Source organism: Jaculus jaculus, chromosome 12 (assembly GCF_020740685.1).
Source record: "Jaculus jaculus isolate mJacJac1 chromosome 12, mJacJac1.mat.Y.cur, whole genome shotgun sequence".
Classification (NCBI taxonomy): domain Eukaryota; kingdom Metazoa; phylum Chordata; class Mammalia; order Rodentia; family Dipodidae; genus Jaculus; species Jaculus jaculus.
Genome location: NC_059113.1, coordinates 87855267 through 87876552, shown reverse-complemented (window position 1 = coordinate 87876552; position 21286 = coordinate 87855267). Strand labels below are relative to the sequence as shown.

General features: G+C 46.2%; 1 protein-coding gene across 1 annotated transcript in view; it reads right to left on the bottom strand.

Annotated features, from left to right (window-relative positions):
* Positions 1–20040, bottom strand: part of Mgst2 (microsomal glutathione S-transferase 2) — a 35702-nt gene extending 15662 nt beyond the window's left edge. Inside the window, exons 1-2 of the mRNA XM_004655935.2 lie at positions 19897–20040; positions 14850–14949 (exon numbers count right to left, since the gene is read on the bottom strand). Of these exons, the coding sequence (XP_004655992.1) occupies positions 14850–14949; positions 19897–19954 (158 nt within the window). The 5' untranslated portion in view covers positions 19955–20040. The remainder of the gene's footprint in view (positions 1–14849; positions 14950–19896) is intronic.
* Between the last annotated feature and the right edge of the window lie 1246 nt (positions 20041–21286).

Genomic DNA, 21286 nt, shown 5'->3' with positions numbered 1-21286 from the left:
ATCCAGTCACTGCAATTGAACTCCAGACACGTGGGCCACCTTATGCGCATGTGCAACTTTGCACACTTGCATCATTTTGTGCTCCTGGCTTACGTGGGACCTAGAGGGGTGAACATGGATCCATAACCTTCATAAGGCAAGTGCCTGAACTGCCAAGCCATCTCCCCAGCCCCCACCCGCATTTCTTCCAAGCTGCTGCAAGCCCCCCGCACCATGATAGAAAGTAGTTTGCCCCACGAAGACTCGACATCCGTAAGCCATCCGCAGGTATATTCAACGAAAGGGAACCAAGTGCCGAAAATTCTTTGACAATATGATCAGCAGCTAATTAGGCCTGGTGACATCACAAGAAACACGGGAGAATTTTGTAGCCATGAAAGCAGATATACTCTGTACTCCCATTAGAAGGATCTACAAGAAAAATCCCAAAATGAGATGGCAAATGGTGGGGGGCATCTATGAACACATTGTCCTTTGTGTGGAACACAGAGTCCAGTTGGTTATGACCAGCAATGGACTGTCCCTCCCGTGAGTGTCCGCACCAGGAGAAAACAGGCCACGTGTACTCATTTCCTGACCACAGCCCACTTTGTACAATACTTGTGTGCTCTCCTGACACTGATGTCTCCATGGAAAGATTGTGGGGTGGGGGGCGCTTATTCCTTGTCATAAGCAAATGTCATCGGGGCATTCGAATTCTACCTAAGGAAAAATAACAGAAAGGATCTTTACTGGGACAGCGGGGGGCGCCAGTGTCCTGGTTTGACCAGAACTGCCATGGCTTCTAGAAAGCTGAACTGCCGGTTCTAAAACCAGGACAGCCCCAGGTCAATTATTCTGATTCACCTGAGGCTAAGAGATCTAGGGGTAACATGGAGCTTAAAGAGATAATACTTGGAAAATCCCATAAAAACCAGAAAGGGTTGGTCACTGTGGTGATCAGGCTGCCCCTTGCCCTCAGTGACTCCATTTTACAAAGCAGCATTTGGCTCCGTTTTGAGGGCAGATACAGAGGCAGGAGGAGTCTGCACCTCACCTACATAGATACCACCATCTGTCCACCACCAACCACGAGGCACGGAGAGCGACGATAACTTATTCCTAAAATTAGAAGGCACCACCTATAAACTTACCAAAGCAAATTAGGATCATATAAGCACATGTATTAAAACCATATCAGGGCTGAAGAGATGGCTTAGTGGTTAAGGCGCTTGCCTGCAAAACCTAAGGACCCAGGTTTGATTCCCCAGGACCCACATAAGCCAGATGCACAAGATCACACATGTGTCTGGAGTTTGTTTGCAGTGGTTGGAGGCCCTGGCACACCCATTCTCTCTCTCCTTCTGTGTTGTTTCTCTCTCTCTCCTCTTCCTCTCTGTCACACCAGAGCTCCAGCCATTGCAAACAAACTCTAGATGCATGCGCCCCCTTGTGCACCTGGCTTATATGGGTCCTGGAGAGTCAAACCAGGATCCTTTGGATTTGCAGACAAATGCCTTAACCACTAAGCCATCTCTCCAGCCCTAGATTAAGACAACAACAAAACACTATCAGAAAAGAAAAACTGGCCAAGAACCTATCAAACACACTAGATCAATGACAGGTACAACACTCTAACCTGTACCCCATAAAAAGGACACCCGATATTGCAATGGAAATAGCCCTGTCAATGAGTCATCCACTCATTCACTCAGCGTGTGCATCAAGTGACCAACAAGCAGAGAATTTGCCCCTTAGCTTTGGCTCACCACGGTTCCCACTGCTGATGTGGCCACTTCCCACAGGAATTGCACTTGCTGGTCCATCTGGATCCAGTTCTGGGCCTCCTGGCTATGGTCCAGCCCTATTCCTCTGGAGCTCAGCCCTGCAACCTTGGGTGGCTGAGCTCTGCAAGCCTTCAGTCACTCTTCATCTGAGTTCCTTAACATCTGCCTAGCCACCTGCAGAGATTCTCTGTCATCTGACTCAGCTCTGCCTCTGCCTCCAGGAAGCCTACTCTAAAATTCTATGAGAGATATTATTAGTAATTAAAATTTGAGGGGCTGGAGAGATGGCTTAACAGTTAAGGTCCTTACCTGCAAAGCCTAAGGACTTGAGTTCAGTTCCCCAGTCCCCATGTAAGCCAGATGCACAAGGTGGCACATGTATCTGGAGTTTGCGCCCATTCTCTACCCCTCCTCTAATAAATAAATATATATATATATATTAGAGATTGGAACGGACTGGAGGGATGGCTTAGCAGTTAAGGCATTTGCCTGCAAAGCCAAAGGACCCAGGTTTGATTCCCCAGGACCCACGTTAGCCAGATGCACAAGGGGGTGCATGTGTCTGGAGTTCATTTGCAGTAGCTGGAGGCCCTGGCACACCCATTCTCCTTCTCTCCCTCTTTCCCTGTCAAATAAATAAATAAAATAAAATATTTTTTTAAAAAAACATTGGAGTGAAGCTGGACGTGGTGGCATACACCTTTAACCCCAGTACTAGGAAGGCAGAGATAGGAGGATCACTGTGAGTGGGAAGGCCAGCCTAAGACGACATAGTGAATTCCAGGTCAGCCTGGGCTACAGCAAGACTTAACCCTACCTTGAAAAAAAGAAAAAAAGATTAGAATGAAAGATCCTGTGTTGGCCAACAGCCAGCTACCAAGAGAAATGGAGGCTGCTTACATAGTAAATAGCAGCCAACAAAATGATGTAGCTTCAGAATTTGCTATTAATAAATTCTGACATTGTGGAGAGACACACGTGTCTATCTATGTTAGCATAGTGAGCTCACAGTAGCCACCCTGAGGGCCACACACTATGTGGCTGGGCAGTCAGGGTTGCTGAAATTCCTCACTGTCCATCCCAATACCAGGGGTCCTGGTCCCAGCCCAGAGGTTCAGGAACGTGACCTCTTAAAGACTTCTATCTAAGCCCAAGGCTAGAAACAGTGAGATGCTGTGAATTAAGTCCATTTGGGCCTCATCTCAGTCAGCAAGTCAAGTACAAAGTTTTGACCATCTTCAGACAGAAAAAAAAAAAAGCCAAATTGAGGCCTGGCCATTTCAACTCATGTAGTTTCTAAAATAGGAATCGCCAAACATTTCTGCTTTGTGACATTTTCAACTCCATAAAACTACACACATTTCTCGGGCTGGAGAGATGGCTCATCAGTTAAGGCGCTTGCCTGTAAAGCTTAAGGACCCAGATTTGACTCCCCAGAACCCACATAAGCCAGACAAACAAAGTCACACACATGCACAAGGTGGTACACACATCTGGAGTTCAATTTCAGTAGCAGAGGCCCTGGCATGCCAATTCTCTCTCTCTCTCTCTCTCTCTCTCTTTCTGTCTCTCATTAAAATAAAAAGTACATATTTCCTCCTGTCACAGAGGAGGCTGCCACCTACAAAGACAAGGGCAAACTGTCACTGAAACTGTGGCTCCTCAAGGCCTACGTTTCCGGCCTCCTCTGACATGAATGGAGCGACTTCTTATGAATATAAAGTAAGGAAAGTCAAAGATGTCACTTCTAGGGTTAAGTGGCTAAGTAGCTATTGTGACAAATCCCCTTGTATACTCACTGTAGAACAGAGAAGATGAGGGGCTGGATGGAAGCAGAGCCTACCACAAGATGGAAGGAATGTGGGCCTCTATGACCACGTGGGAAGGCGTCTATTCTGGGGACACTCACAGAGATCAGGGGACCAATATATAAACATCCATTGTTTTAAACCCCTGAGAATTTGGAATGCTCAACCAGAAAATGATTCTGCATATTGTGGTGGTTTGAATCAGATGTCCCCCATAAACTCGTGTGCTTTGAATGCTTGGTCCCCATCTGATGGCAGTTTTGGAGGTGGAGTCTTGTTGGAGAAGGTGTGTTATTGGGGCGGGCTTGGGGGTGTTATAGCCAGTGCCCCCTTGCTCACTCTCTTGCTGTTGCTTTCCACCTGTTATTGCAGAGGTGGTGTCTGGCCTCTGCTCATGCCAGGCTTTCCCCTGCCATCAAGAAGCTTCCCCTGAGACACTAAGCCAAGATATAAACTTTCCTCCCATCTGCTTCTTTTAGTCAGGTGCTTTGTCCCAGCAATGGAAATGTAGCTACAACATGTGTGTTACAAAGCACACAAAGTAAAAATTTAAGAATGGGATTTTAAAGAATAAACATAGGGCTGGAGAGATGGCTCAGCAATCAAGGCACTTGCCTGCAAAGCCTAATGAATGACCAGAGTTCAATTCCCCAGTACCCACATAAAGCCACATGCACAAATGGCACATGCATCTGGAGTCCGTTTGTAGTGGCTGGGGGCCTTGGTGCATCCATGGTGGCGCACGCCTTTAATCCCAGAACTAGGGAGGCAGGAGGATCACTGTGAATTCATGGCTACCCTAAGACCACATAGGAATTCCAGGCCAGCCTACCTTGAAAGCAAAACAAACAAAAAGGGCATAAATAAAAATAGAAGCTCCAATATTGTCCTTGGCTGTTTGTGGGTTCCTTGGTGTGGTGGTTTGAAAGCCAAAAGTCCCGACTAACATATATGTTTAATACTTAGTCCCGGGCTGTGGTGCCGTTTTCGAAGGCCATGGAACCTTGCTGTTCTTGCGTGTCGCTGGGGGCGGGACTCTGTGAGCATGGTTCCAGATGCTCTTCTTTGCACTTCTCCCTGCTGCTGTGATGACATGCCTCAAGCTTGCTGCTCCTGCCCTGCCTGCCCCTCCACAATGGACTCTGCTCTCCTCGACTACAAGCCAAAAGCAACTCTTTTCTCCCCTGCACTGCTTCTGGTTGGGTATCTGGTCTAAGCAACAAGAAAGTCACTGATACACTTGGGATACACTTTGGCATGGGGGAAACATCTGGCAAGAAACTTTTCTGAGTCTTTCTTCTGTACAATAGATTTCTGAGCCTGCAACATGAGCCTTTGCTTGCGACCACCTCATTCAGAAAATCAGAAGGAAAAAAAATAAAAGCTTTTATCCCAAAGGGAAAAGTTGCCAAACCCAGAACATTCCAGCCCCATGCTCATGGTAGGACATCTTTTAAAAATGAAAATAGGTCCCAGCACTCGGGAGGCAGAGGTAGGAGGATTGCCGTGAGTTCGAGGCCACCCTGAGACTCCATAGCAAATTCCAGGTCAGCCTGGGCTACAGTGAGACCCTACTTCAAAAAAAAAAAAATGAAAATAGGGCTAGAGAGATGGCTTAGCTGTTAAGGTGTTTGCCTGCAAAGCCAAAGACCCAGGTTCAACTCCCCAGAACACACGTAAGCCAGATGCACAAGAGGGCACATGCATCTGGAGTTCACTTGCAGTGGCTGGAGGCCCTGAGTGCCATTCTCTATCTGCTTCTTTCTCTCTCCTTCTCTCTCTCTCAAATAAATAAATAAATAAAAATAAAAAAAAATGTTGAAAATGCAAGTAGGTCAGCAATGAAAGGAGGTTTCTAAACAAGTTCTCCTCTTTCAAGTTTCTTTCTTGCTTCACTTTCTTTGTCCTCTGTTTTGCTGAATCACTCTGACCCAGCAGCCTCACATTCACCAATGACAAGGCCTGGTCTGTGAACTTTCAAACCCCAAAAAAATCCTTTAGATAACATTATCAAGGTGGCCAGAGCAACATGCTGACATGCTCAGAAAAGTGTGTAGGATGAGAAAGAATGCATCCATACACACATTCGTGCACACACACACACACACACACACACACACACACACACACACATTCTTGTGGGCTGGTGTGGTGGTCCAGCCCTGTAATCACAGCAGTGAGGAAGCTGGGGCAAGGGTTCCAGGCCAGCCTGAGCTATGAAGCAGGAGCCTGTCAAAACATAGAAAATAAGGTTTTCTTCATCAGGTGGTTCATGTTTGAGGATGTAGCGGGGAGGTGGCTTCTGATGGCCACAGGACATGAGTCTAACTGCCACCCAGTAATTGTGCTGCTGGTGGGAGCAGAATGAACACTTGGGGTGAGCCTTACAGCTCCCCCAAATCCCTGCTGCCTCTCTCAGCCCAAGTTATTCAGTATCTTGGGAATTCCCTTTACCTAACTCAGCAAATATAGGCATTGAGTGCTTCTGGATAATACACCCCCTTTTCTCTCTCCCCCCCCCATAGAGTTTGGGAGATAGAAAGCTCTAGTTGTTGACAGTTGAGCCATGTTCACAGGTCTTCAAGGAGAAATAAACATCTATGTGCCCTGACCTCCACCAATACTGCAGTTCCAGTTCAGGGGCTGAGTGATGGCTGCTGACCCATCAGGATGCGGGCTGACCACCTGCCCATTGCTCTCCTCACTTCCTTAGAATCTTGGCGGGTTCCCCTTGAGCCTGCACAAGCTCAGCTCTTCACCAGGCAAAGACCCCAGATATGCTTATGTAGAACTGTTAGCACCCGTACCTGCTTGAGCCCGATTCTCCATGTAAGTCACCACTCAGGCCTGTTCCTGTGATGGTCAGCGACTCTTTCCAAGCCCCTCCTCTTTCCATGGAGAGCTGGTTCTGTCTCTGCTATAAACTTTGCTCATGCCCCTCTCTGCATGCCCTCCTCCTCACCTCGTTTGTGGTTTGATGCAGAAGACAGAGAACCAACGTGGGCTACTTAGTGAGACTCGGTCTCAAAAACCCAACAATATAAAGTTAACAAGATGGAAAAGGACACAGACTAAGACAGGAGAAAGGCTAGTATATCCAGGACAGCTGGATTCGCGCTGCTGGGGTTTATGCATGCCTTCTGGCGGGGTAGCTTGGGACTAGAACTAAGCAGCTCAGCATTAAGCAGTGAAGGGTGCATGCTCCGTAAGGGAGGGAACAGCCCCAGTAGAACCATTGTCGGGGTGAGGCTTTGTTCTTGGGAGCTGTGAACAGACATCATTCAGCCCAGACAAGGAACAGATGACAGACCAAAGTGGAACTCCACCAGTGAACAACTTTGCAAACCAATGAGCTTGTTAGGATTACGGAGCATGGGTAAGAGGTCACTTCCTGCAGTGTGGCAGCTGTGTTACTGAAAAGCCCACCCCAGCATAGGTGACAGCTCACGGAAGCTGGACCCCTGGGGTTCACTATATGGCTTGCAGGCAGCTGCACTGCTTGGAGTCTCCTCTGCGCCACTGTCTACTGCTCCTATAACCTTGGAGGGGGCATTGGGATTCTAGTGAGTTCCAGGAGCTGTCTGACACTTGTGAGTTGTTTGTTTACTTCCTGAATCTTAGGAGCCTTCCTCCTCCTTCCAGGAGGGAATGGTTCAATGTGAGTCAGAGAGGAAAAAGAGAAGGCAATGATTATTATGATCAAAATATATCGTATGCATGCAACTTTACAAAATTGTCAATAAATAAAATTTTTTAAAGATTCGAGAAGGGGCTGGAGAAAGTGCTCAGTGGTTAGGTGCTTGCCTGCAAAGCCTAATGACCTGTGTTTGATTCCCCAGTACCCATACAAAGGCAAATGCATAAAGTAGCACATGCATCTGGAGTTTGTAGCAACTGGAGGCCCTGGGCATCCATTCTCCATCTCTCTTCTCTCTATCTCTCTCTGCTTGCAAGTAAAATTCTAAAATATATATATATATATATATATATATATATATATATATATTTAAGGGCTGGAGAGATATCTCAGTGGTTAAGGCACTCACCTGAAAAGCCTAAGGACCCGAGTTTGATTCCCCAGGACCCACGTGAAGCCAGATGCACAAGGGGCACATGAGACCGCAGCTCATTTGCAGTGGCTGAAGGCCCTGGTGTGCCCATTCTCTCTCTATGTGTTTCCGTCTCTCTATTTTTCTTAAATAACTTTGGGCATCTTGGCCATGCTGAAGATAGAAGTAGCCAGAAACAAGAGTGGGAAACAGAGTATTTCTATGAAAGTCAAGCTCATAAGAAGCTTCAGGACAGCTGAAGGGTCTCCATGCTTTCATCCACGAAAGGCAGAAAGGAAAATGAATCCCTTCTTCAGAAGTCAAGGAAACTGATTCCTGGGAGACAAATCACTGAATAGACTCAAGTAAAGCACCTGTCAGAAGGTCTACATGGCCAACTTGTGATGCATCAGATGGGATTTGGCCAGATTTGTACCAAGCCACAGAACTTAAAGCAATAGCTCACCTAGGGTTGTAGAGCATCGTAGAAGAAAGTCGGGGAAGGAGGTAGGGTCACCCCATTCACCCTTCTCAAAGAAACAAAGACAACAGCTGATATGCCCACTGAGTGATCTCATGGTGCCAGATACCCCAGTATTATCAGAAAATAATTTTAAAAATATTTTTATCTATTTGCAAGGACAGAAAGAGAGAGAGAGTAATGGGCAAATGAATTCCAGATGCATGCACCACTTTGTGTATCTGGGTTTATGAGGGCACTGGGAATCAAACCCGGGCCTTCAGGCTTGAATAGAAAATACCTTTAACTGCTGAGCCAGCTCTCCAGTTCATGAGTATTATTTTTTACCCTTCTGCACCACTGTGATTAATCAAACAAACAAAAAAAATTTAATAGAGAATTGAGCTTCTGGGCTGGAGAGATTGCTTAGTGGTTAAGACACCTGCAAAGCCCAAGGACCCAAGTTCAATTCCGCAGTACCCACATAAATCCAGATGCACAGTGGCACATGCATCTGGAGTTTGCTTGCAGTGGCTAGAGGCCCTGGTGCACCCATTCTCAACCCCTGCCCTCTTTCTCTTTCTCAAATAAATAAAATATTTTTTGTTCATTTTATTTATTTATTTGAGAGTGACAGAGAGAGAAAGAGCCAGATAGACACAGAGAGAGAGAATGGGTGCACCAGGGCTTCCAGCCACTGCAAACGAACTGTGCGCCCTCTTGTGCATCTGGCTAACGTGGGTCCTGGGGAATCAAGCCTCGAACTGGGGTCCTTAGGCTTCACAGGCAAGCACTTAACCGCTAAGCCATCTCTCTAGGCCTATCGAATAAATAAAATATTTTCTTAAAAAAAGAATTAAGCTTGTATACTTACCTTATAAATAGCAACATAGAGAAATATTTGGAATCAGTGTCCAGCTTTATTTCTGGGATGAGAAGAGTCCAGATATGGAAGGAGAGAGAGAAAGCAGTAACTTGAAAGAAAATTATATGTGTGGGAACTGTGAGAACTAAAATAGAACCAAGAAGTGGCTGATGGTTCTAACCTGCTAGAAGCCTAACACTGTGGTCTTCAGATCAGGGGAGAAAAAGTGGGGCGATCTGAAATCTCCCTCTGCAGTTCTCTTACAAATAGTATGGTATCTACCCAACTTCAAACATCGACCTATCACAGTTGGTATTTTTAGCTTCTCCATACACTACTTAGCAGTTTTTTTTATAAATCAGCAATTGACTTTTTTTTTTTTTTTTGGCTTGGTGTTTTGTTTGCTTGCTTTTTATTTTGTTTATGAAGGGTTTGTGTGCACGTCTGCCTGCTGGCTGGCTGGTTGGTACTCGTTTTGTGACGCTGAGCTCAAACCCAGGGCCTGTGTATATACAAGACAAACACACCACACTGACTTAGATCTCCAGCCCGTGGCTGATTGAGACAGGACCTCACTGCACACTCCAGGTTGGTCTTGAACTTGCCGACAGCAACAGGGCCAGTAGATGGCAGATCCCCAAAACTGTGAGCCAAAGTAAATCATCTCTGTAAGATGAGGACATCAACTATTGACTCCAATAACAGAAAGCAAACAAATATGCCTCACCAAAATAAGAGAATAAAAATTAATAATAATAATAATAATAAGCATAAATGATATCCAGGTAACAGATGATCTAAATCTAGGCTGGTGACAAAAATCCTATATAACTCAGCTTTAGTTGTGACCATATTTAGTTGTGACTATGTATGTGTATGTGTATATATATATATATATATATATATATATATATATGTGTGTGTGTGTGTGTGTGTGTGTGTGTGTGTGTGTGTGTGTGTGTGTGTGTGTGTGTATATATATATATATATACACACACACACACACACACACACATATACACACGCACATACATACATATATACATTGGCTCTGGGTTTAACTCACCAAAGTGATGTAAGTTTACCCAAGAATAAGGAAAGGCAAGGAGAAGTAGAGAGACAGGAAGTCCTTTCTCCCATTAAGGACAAGAACTAGCAATGCCCCAAATCACGAACCAATAAAAAGTGGTGATGAGGCCGTAGAGATGGCTTAGTGATTAAGGTGCTGGCCTGCAAAGCCAAAGGACCCAGGGTTGATTCCCTAGGACCCACGTAAGCCAGATGCACAAGGTGGTACACACGTCTGGAGTTTGTTTGCAGCGGCTGGATGCCCTGGAACACCCATTCTCTCTCTCTCCCTCTCTCTCAAATAGAGAAATAAAAATAAAATATTTTTTAAAAAAAACAGTGAAACTATAGTGTTTAGAACTACAGAAATATGTCCCAAAGCATTTATTTTTGGCAAAGCTAAAAGTAGCCAAGATGGGCACCAGTAGTTACGTGGAGATAGATGGGGTGCTGAGAGGTAGGCACAAGGGCAATGGCTTGTTGTTATGACTTCTAATTCCACTTTATTTATTAAATTATCTACATAATGAGTTATATATGTATTACTCAGATTTAAAGAAAAACAGAATATAAACTTTTAGATGTGGGGCCCAGTGGCACCAAGTGAATCCTTTCTACCTGATATACTATAAGGATTCAAAGACAACTGGAGTGGGAATAACATCTCCTTGTGTGGGGCAATGGTTTTGAAAATTAAGTCTGCACATAACTCAAAATTATCTTGTGTCTAGCCAGTGATATCCACCCCACACCTCCAATAGTCTACCCATCCCTCCTCGGCACAAGTGACTGAACAAGAGGAGGCCCATGTTCTCAGCTCTAAGACGCTTGCCAAAATTGACTTCAAGATGTGAATTTTTTAGAAGCCTCCATGGCCCAGTAGTCATTAAAAGAAAGAAAACTTCATAGTTAAAAAATTTCCAAAAAGGGCTAGAGAGATGGCTTAGCAGTTAAGCGCTTGCCTGTGAAGCCTGAGGACTCCGGTTCGAGGCTCGATTCCCCAGGACCCACGTTAGCCAGATGCACAAGGGGGCGCACGCGTCTGGAGTTCGTGTGCAGTGGCTGGAGGCCCTGGCATGCCCAATCTCTCTCTCTCTATCTGCCTCTTTCTCCCTCTCTCTTTGTCATTCTTAAATAAATAAAAATGAACTAAAATAAAATAAAATAAAAATTTCCACAAGAAAAACATCCAGTTGAGACAGTTTGACATTTACATAAATTTGGAGGAACATGTTCTTTCAATATAATTTAAATTACCTATAGGCTGGGGAGATGGCCTAGCAGGTAAGTGCCCTTACCACACAAGAACAAGGGCATGAGAGGACATGAGACCATCTGAGTTTGTTTTTATTTTGTAATGTTTTCTTTTGTTTGGTTTGCTTTTGTTTTGTGTTAGAGGCAGGGTCTCATTCTAGTGCAGTCTGACCCAGAAATCACTCTGTAGTCCCAGGCTGGCCTTGAACGCGTGCAATCCTCCACCTCTGCCTCCCGAGGGCTGGAATTAAGGATGTGCGCCACCACACCCAGCTCCATCTGATTTGATTCCTCAGCACCCACATAAACAGCTGAGCACGATCCTGCATACCTGTACCCCATTCTATAGAGAAAGGAGGCTAGAGATGTGCTGGGGCTCATGAAAATGGCAGCTTCAGGCTCAGAGACAGACTCAGTCTCAAGGAATGAAACACCTGGCTAAGTGATAGAGGAGGACGCCCAGCATTCTCCTCTGACCTCCACACATGCACGCCTAGTCCACATTGCTGGTAGAAATCATCCAACTAAGAGCAGCTTGTGGGGAAAAAAAAAAAAAGAGGATTATTTTGGCTTACAGGCTCAAGGGGGAAGCTCCATGATGGCAGGGGAAAACGATGGCGTGAGCAGAGGGTGAACATCACCTCCTGGCCAACATCAGGTGGACAAAAGCAACAGGAGAGTGTGCCAAACACTGGCTAGGGGACACTGGCTATAACACCCATAAGCCCGCCCCCAAGAATACACTGCCTCCAGGAGGTGTTAATTCCCAAATCTCCATCGGCTGGGAACCTAATTCAGAACACCTAAGTTTATGGGGGATGCCTGAATCAAACCACTACATTCCACCCATAAACTGATAACCATACATGATGTAAAATGTAATACATTCGCCCAACTTTAAAAGTCTCCATAGTTTTTTTGTTTTTTTTTTTTTTTTTTTTTTTGGAGGTAGGGTCTCACTCTGGCCCAGGCTGACCTGGAATTCACTAGGTAGTCTCAGGGTGGCCTCGAACTCACAGCAGTCCTCCTACCTCTGCCTCCCGAGTGCTGGGATTAAAGGCGTACGCCACCACACCCGCCCCCCATAGTTTTTATCAATTCCAATAATGTTCATAAATCCTCATAGTCCAAAATCTTTTAACTGAGCCATAAAACCAAACAACCCCCCCAAAAAAACATAATGACAAAGAATAAACATTCACACTGCAAAAGATGGCATTGTCCATAGCAAAAGAATATTCAACCAATACAAGGTTTAAAACAACCAGGGCAAACATCCACCTGGAGCTCCAAGTACAATTCTAGCCAGCGACACTTCTCCAAGTCCAGTACTTCCAACCAGCAGCAAGTCTCTGGAGTTCCATTTCCACCTTGCAGCTAGGCTACTCACAGTCCTGGGAAATTTTATCCAGGGCTGGCAGCTCTCCTTAGCAGCCATCTCACGGTCCCGGGATCTCCACTGGGTCTGCACTGCAATCCACGGTTCATCATCAAGCTCCATGGGGTCTCTATGCAGGCAACCAGCAAACCTGCTTCACACCGCCCACGGCCATTTCCAAAACATAAGACCGTGTTGCAAATTCAACAACCCTCCTTTTCCTGCATTTCTTATCCTCCACAATACCAGGTAAGGTGCCAATTTGTTAATCGGGGGGCGATAAAGCAGACTTTGAAGAACAGGACATTCCTTGGCCACTCAGACCCTTCAAAAAAGTCTACATTCTTCCTTAGTCACATCCTTCCTTTGCTCCAGTGCAGGTCAGCTGGCCCAATCTCAAAGGTTATAATCTCTCAGTTGCAGCTGAACAGGCAGCAGTTCATCCGAAGATTTTTTCTTTCTGTGCCATATCCCTCTGCTTACACCAGTTCATTTCTATGCAAAGCAACCCTGCACAACTTCTCAGGACATGGGCATAACAGCAAGCTTCGCACACAAACAGCTAGCCCAGTCCAGGCACAGCTCTCTTTCTCACCATCATAAGCAACCCTCACAGTCCATAGTGCTTACTACATTCAGGTCTTTCAACTCTGACCAGAACAGTCCATCAAGCTGTACTTACAGCACTGCAAGACATCTCTTAAGTCAAGGTTTCAAATCCTTCCACATTCCTCTTGAAAATCATCTCCAAAAGGCCAAAGCCACACAGTCAGGTGTCTAGCAGCAATCCCACTCCTCAGTACCACTTTACTGTTGCAGTCAGGTTCACATTGCTGGTACAAGTCACCCAACCAAGAGCAGCTTGTGGGAAAAAAAAAAAAAAGAGGTTTATTTTGGCTTACAGACTCAAGGGGAAGCTCCATGATGGCAGGGAAAACGATTGCATGAGCAGAGAGTGAACACACCCCCCTGGCCAACATCAGATGGACCACAGGAACAGGAGACTGTGCCAAACACTAACAAGGGGGAGCCGACTATAACACCCCTAAGCCTGCCCCCAACAATACACTGCCTCCTGGAGGTGTTAATGCCCAGATCTCCATCAGCTGGGAACCTAGCATTCAGAACCCCTAAGTTTATTGGGACACTTGAATCAAACCACCACACCCAGTGTGTGCACATCTGCACATACGTGTGCATACACCATACACACATCACATTAGTCACAACTACATACACACACATAAATACACACACACAAAAGAAAAAGATAATCTGAGAAATTAATTCAAGAGATTGAGACAGCCTGGGCTCATAGCAAGTACCAGGCAAGTCTAGCTATATAACAAACAAACAAGCTGGGCGTGGTAGCATACACCTTTAATCTCAGCACTCACAAGGGTTGCCATGAGTTCAAGGCTAGCGAGACACTACCTTGAAAAGCCAAAAAATAAAAATAAAAATTTAAAAACCTAAAAAAAAAGGAACAGGATGATTCTTCCACCTTATGTGAAACTAATATAATCTTAATAGCAAAATGAGGCAAGAACTATACAAGAAAAGTATAGGTCATCCTCACTCATGGACAAAAAATATTAACAAAAAATTAATTTAAAATTTTTGAAATGCATAAACAGTGATGCATGTCATGTTTTTAAAGCACTTAGCTTTGGGGAGGAAATATAAAGGTTATCCTAGCTTCTTACAGCAAGTAAGTTCATGGTGTTTATGATAGATGGCCCTGTGTGGGTCTGAAAAAGCCAGGAGCCCAAGATGATCAGAAACGCTGGAATGCATAAACCTGGAAAACTTTCTCATTCTTACATGGCTCTGATCTGAGGAAGTGATCCATGGAGAAACTGATGGGGGAAGAAATAAGATAGTAAAGAAAAGACAGAATAGTTAGTTCAACCTCAGTCTGGGAAAGGCTGGAAGGGGACTCTGGCCAACCTCCCGCTCCTGAGAGACATGGCATTTCCTCCAGGGGCTCCGTCTTCTTGCCCAACAGACCCTGCTAAAGTTGCAGTAAGCTGTGTAGATTCCTACAGTGGACACTTCAAGCTTCGTGGGCTATAGAAAGGGCCTTGGCTATAAAGACTGCTTTTTTTGGTCAGTGGTTATTGGAAATGAATTTGAAGTCATCTCCAGAACCCCTCCTCCTGGCCAAAAATAGTGTGGACTCTGTGACAGGTATTACTTACTGTGCACGAAATATTCTCTCAAATTCCAGTGACCCGGTGACTGCTGGGGGTGCAACCTTGCACTTCATTCTTGCATTTCCAACCTGCCAGGCAAAATAACCTGCAAGGGAAGGGAATGATGAAGGTGTGGCACATCATTGGGCGCCAGGGAGATGCAACTTTAAGCCCCTCCCAGATACCACTGAATGCCCACCAGAAAGTGTAAAATGAAAAACAGACCACACAAATTAAAAAAAAAGACGGGCTGGTGAAATGGCTTAGCAGTTAAGGCATTTGCCTGTGAAGCCTAAGGACCCCCATTCAATTCCCCAGGACCCATGTAAGCCAGATGCACAAGGGGGTGTATGCATCTGGAGTTTGTTTTCAGTGGCTAAGGCCCTGGTGCACCCATTCTCTCTATCTGTCCCTCTTCTCAAATAAATAAAGGAAAAAAATGTTTTTCGAGGTAGGGTCTCACTCTGGCTCAGGCTGACCTGGAATTCACTATGTAGTCTCAGGGTGGCCTCAAACTCACTGTGATCCTCCTACCTCTGCCTCATGAGTGCTGGGATTAAAGTTGTGCGCCACCATGCCTGGCTTTAAATAAAATATATTTTTTTAAATAAAGACAAGTTAAGATGTTTGAGCAATTGATGCTCTTGTATACTACTGGTAGCAACATAAAATGGTCCAACCACTTTGAAAAACATCTTGGAAGAGATTTTTTTTTTTAATTAGTCAAACAAAGCGCCTATATATCAGTCATTTTCCCCAGGAGGCAGATACCTAAGAGACCGTGCAAAAGCAGGAAGGGTTCTCATGCCAACATGACGTCATCTCACTTTAATATCTCAAAGTCCACCCTTTCTAATATTTGCTTTTTAATGTAAATATTTATTTTCAAGGGGAGGGAGAGTGGATGCCCCAGGGCCTCTAGCCTGTGCAAATGAACTACAGATCGATGCACCACTTTGCGTACCTGGCTTTACATGGCTACTGGGCAATCAAATATGGGTTGTTAGACTTTGCAGGCAAGTGCCTTAACCAGTGAGCATCTCTCCAGCCATTTTTTTTTCATTTTTTAATGCATGTGTATGTATGCATGCATGAGTGTGTGTGGTGCATTTTCATGTGTGTGAGGTACATGTTCGGAGGTGTGCGGGTGCACACGCACGTGTGAGCATGTGGAGACTAAAGGATAACGTCAATGTTGTGCTTCGCAAACACTGACTCTGAGGCTCAGGGTTCCTCCTGCCTCTGCTTCCCAGTCCCGTGATTCCTGATCCTTCACCATCACACCAGGAACGGGATGTAAGGATGGAACTGGGGTCCTCATGCTTGAGAGCAATCCCTTTATTGACTAAGCAATCCCTGCACCTCCAACTTGAAGACAGTTTTCTTTAAAAGAAAAATGAAAGTTGGTCTGGAGAGAAGGCTTAGCAGTTAAGCGCTTGCCTGTGAGGCCTAAGGACCCCGGTTCGAGGCTCGATTCCCCAGGACCCATGTTAGCCAGATGCACAAGGTGACGCATGTGTCTGGAGTTTGTCTGCAGTGGCTGGAGGCCCTGGCACGTCCATTCTCTCCCTATCTGCCTCTTTCTCTCTCTGTCACTCTCAAATAAATAAAAATAAAAATAAATTTAAAGGGGTTGGAGAGAAGGCTTAGCAGTTAAGGCGCTTGCCTGCAAAGCCAAAGGACCCAGGTTCAATTCCCCAGGACCCATGTAAGACAGATGCATAAGGTGACACATGCATCTGGAGTTCATTTGCAGTGGCTGGAGACCCTGACATGCCCATTCTCTCTATCTCTCTCAAATAAATAAATAAAACTAAAATATTAAAAAAATAAATAAATAAATAAATTTAAAAATGAAAGTTGTGGGGCCTGGGAAGATGGTTCAGCCATTAAAGGTCTTTGTTCTGCAAGCCTGCCAACCTGAGTTTGATCTCCACCACCCAGGTAAAGCGAGGCCGAAAGGGCTTCATGGGTTTGCAATCCCAATGCACCGATGATAATGGGAGAATCCAAAAGCTCGTGGGCCAGCTCGACTGGCCTTCCCGGCAGCAAAACAAGAGAGGACAGGAGAGGACTGGTACCCGCAGGTTGTCCTCTGACCTCCAGACATACATGCACATGCTTGTACACACATGCATACACACACACACACACACACACACACACACACACTCCAATATTTTTTAAATTCTTTTTTTTTTTTTTAATTCCACCCTAAGTTTGCAGCTTCAGTCTGTCTCATGTCAGCATATTCAGGGCTATTTTTTCCTCTTAAAGCCTCCTCTCAACAAGCAGTCAGTCAACACAGCCTGGCTTACTAAGGGCTCCCACAGCTCGCACAGCAGACAAGGTCCCTCCCAGTTGTGCCCCTGGACTCCCAGTGCGCGATGGCTTAGGACTGGAGGAAGGATAAGGAATACGTGGGGGGGGGGGCTGACTCTTGCCAGCCCATGCTGCACTCTTCCAGGCTAACATATGTCTAGACAAGCCAATAGCTCATGGGTCCGGCTGAGCCCTCAAAAGGGGATCTATGTGTGAGGGGGGTTGGAACTTGCACTATTGCCATTGCTCCTAACTTGCTTCACAGCTGTGGAGACAGCACTTGGCCACCTCATTTTCAGCTACATAACAGAAACAATGAAGGCTGTGTGCTCCTAGATTGGTAAACTGGCAATGGCGTAAGAGCTCGGGGCTTCAAAGATTTAGAAAAATCTCTGAGCGTGCGGTCTCCCTCAAGGCTGTCCCTTACAGTCACCTGTCTATCATATCAGCAGGTGTGAGAACCTACCTCTGACAGATGGGAGAGGTGTGGGATAATCCCATCAGAAGGAACATCTGGCCCCGTGCCAGACCCTAGGCTGAGGGCCCTTAGAAAGACCATGCAACAGGTTACTTCTTTTTTTTTTTTTTTTTTTTCCTGGAAGTCTTCAACTTCCCTTCTTCTCACGAATGAATTAAACCCACTTAGGAGCAGTTGCCTTTGTTTGACCCATCTTCCAATTTCCCCATCTTTCATTTTTCCTAGCTTTCTCGGGATGAGGGCAGAAGCTACATGCTGGAGACAGTAAGGGAGGTGCGTCATCCCTCCCCTCCCCACCCTGCCAGCCAGTGATGGCCATTCATTCGGCCAAAGCAGGCTCCTTTTCCTGAGGCAGCACCTCGCCAGCCAGCAGCTTCTCTTTGCAGGGAGCGAGTTTAGGATGAGAACTCAATGGGATCTCCTACCCCGGGCTACGCGCCACGGGGCCACTTCCTACCCAGGGTCCTGTTTGAGTTTCTGTGACGTAGATGCAGAAGGGTCCCTCACCAGGAGTCACCGACTGATTTGGTGGCTTGAGCACACAGACATGGGTCTGTCTGAAAAACCTGAACTCTTTCCACCTTGGTAGAAGACGTCCAAAACCCATAACACTAAGACTTGTTAAGTGGTACATTCTTGTTCTAAGCTCCAGCTGAACAGTCTCAAAGTTTTCTCTCTGTCTCTCTGTCTCTCTCCCTCTCCCTCTCCCTCTCCCTCTCTCTCTCTCTCTCTCTCTCTCTCTTTCCCTATTATTCTACACCCCTTCCCCTGGCCTTACCACCACCATCCTGTCTGCCCAGCCAACATTCTCTTCGTCTCTTCCTGCCCCTTCTGTCCCTTACCACTGGGACACTGAACTTCTCATCCCTGTTCACAGTGCCCCTGGCATCAGTCAGCAGACAGAAAGCTCTCCCTATTCTCTCTGCACCCACAGGATCAAGACACGTGCGGGCTCCATAGCGCCCATAGATTGACACTTGTTGCTTTAGCCCCAAGGTTGGTAGCAAACACCTGCTCGACTCCACAGAAGACGCCGGAACCAAACCACAGACGGTGTGCCCGAAGGTTTCAGGTTTGCCCCCTCCACCAAACAGGCTGGTTAGGCAAGCCACCAGGTGTGTGAGAAGGGCTGGCCTTTTACACACTATGTACATAACTAACAATAATCATTTTAAAAAGGGTGGCCTTTGTCATGAAGCGGGCTGTCGTGCTTCCGGGCGCTTGCCGCCCGAACCCAACCCTGGTCCTGAGTCCGTGACACTGATAAGACCCGACAGGCATTCTTGGTAAGAAGCTTGGCTCCCGGAGCGTGTCAATAGGTAACATTTGCACAAATAGAGCAAAAGTGACTTCGTGGAAAAAGAGCAGCCCTCCACCCCAGCCCCGGCCCCGTGTGACCAGCAAATTGGGATGTGGAGACTTGTAATATTTAGAAATACTTACTTCATCTAAATTTCATATTTCTGCAGATTTTTAACTTGATCATCATACCTGCCATGGGCAGTTTATTTCAGTAAGCATATTAATTAAACGATCAGGGAGCCTAGCGTGGTGGCGCACGCCTTTAATCCCAGCACTTGGGAGGCAGAGGTAGGCGGATCGCCATGAGTTCAAGGCCACGCTGAGACTACATAGTGAATTCCAGGTCAGCCTGAGCTAGAGTGAGACCCTACCTCAAAAAACCAAAACAAATAAATAAATAAGGTCAGGGGCTGGAGAGCTGTTTAAGAGCTTAATGATCCGAGTTTGATTCCCTAGTACCCACATAAAGCCAGATGCACAAAGTGGTGCATGCATCTGGAGTTCGTTTGCAGCAACTAGAGGTCCTGGTACACCCGTTCTCCCCCTCCCTTTCTCTCTCTCTCTCCCTCCTCCCCCGCCCCAAGCTTGCAAATAAAGAAATACTTTTTTAAAAAAAAAAACCAAGTTGCAAGAAATCACACCGGGGTTTAAATGCAGGAACAGTGGAATGCTGGTAATTAACATTGATCCCCAGCTTGGTGACACACTGCTCATGCTCCAGGGCTCAGGGCTGTGGGTTGTGACCACAGATGATGCTGAGTCCCTGGGCTTGGAGGCCCCTCTCTGGAAAAAGTCCCCCAAACCGCGTGTCCCAGGGAAGGAGGCAGCAGACTTCCCTGAGCTGTCTGCGCTCTGCTAAACATCCAGGGCCACCAACTAAAGACACACCCAAACCCTGGCGCTCTCTCTCTCCCTCTCTCTCTCTTTCCCTCTCTCTTCCCATGCTCTTACTTTGCTGACAGGAAGAAAGGAAGGAGACAGCTGCCAGCAGGACTGATTGGCCCACCATGTTTCACAGGGCTGTTCTGGTACACAAACGACTTGTAGGAAAGCAGCTGAAGAGTGGGCCCGGGAAGGGCTGTGCTTCCTTCTCAGGTCAACAAAGTTGGAGGACGGGGAAAATAAAAGGGTGGATTCAAGGCTGAAGTGACCTTTGCGCTGGAACAGAAACCTAGAAGGCTGGGCTGAGCTGGCATCAGTCCATATCTTTTGCTTCCTGAACACACAAACTCTCTCTCTCTCTCTCTCTCTCTCTCTCTCACACACACACACACACACAGCCGAAGCACCAACTCCATACCTCAGTGAGTCACACGGTCTTCTCTGAGCACTTTGTCCCCCCACCACATGGACAGTCCCTCCTGAGACTTTAATCACTTCCTGTAGAAAGTCGAGAAGAAAGCCTGCCTTCATCCCACTGAGATTTTTCTCCCTTAACTTAAACCTGGCCTGACTTAAATCACACCGTAAATCAAAGACCCATGATTTGAACCTACCCGATTCTAGCTGTGCCCTGTCCCTTGTAACCATGTGGCTGTCCACTGTCACCTCAATCTTCCCCTGATGTGGTGTGTGTGTGATTTCATGTGTATGCAGGTGAACTTGTGTGTGGTCACACTTTTGTAGGCACAGGATCTCTCACTGGCTTAGAGCTTGCCAACTAGGCTAGACTGGCTGGCCAGGGAGCCCCAGAGAGCCAGCTCCCCATCACTGAGAAATGTGGGCCACCACACCAGGCATTTTTTAAACATGAGTTCTAGGGACTGAACTCAAATCCTCATGGTTGTAAGGCAAGTACTTAACCAACTGAGCCGTTTCCCCAGCCCTGGGACCACACATTTCTTTAAAAATAACCTAAGAAACAGGACCGGAGAGATGGCTAAGTGGCTAAGGTACTTGCCCGCAAAACCTGACCACCCTAGCTTGATTCCCAGTACCCATGTAAAACCAGATGCACAAAGTAGCACATGTATCTGGGTTCATTTGTAGCAGCTAGAAGCCCTGGTGCTCGCTTGCTCTTGCTCTCTCTCTCACTCTCATCTCTCTCTGCTTGCAAATAAATAAAATTTAATCAAAAATAAATAAACTAAGCCAGGCGTGGTGGCACACGCCTTTAATCCCAGCACTCAGAAGGCAGAGGTAGGAGGATCACCATGAGTTCGAGGCCACCCTGAGACTCGATAGTGAGTTCCAGGTCAGCCTGGACTAGAGTGAGACCCTACCTCAAAAAACCAAAGAAAAATAAATAAATAAACTGAGAAACACGTTCTGAGGGAAAGAGGTCCCTTATGAAAAAAAAAGTGGATTATTATTTGAAGGCATCTAGAATTTTGGAGACATC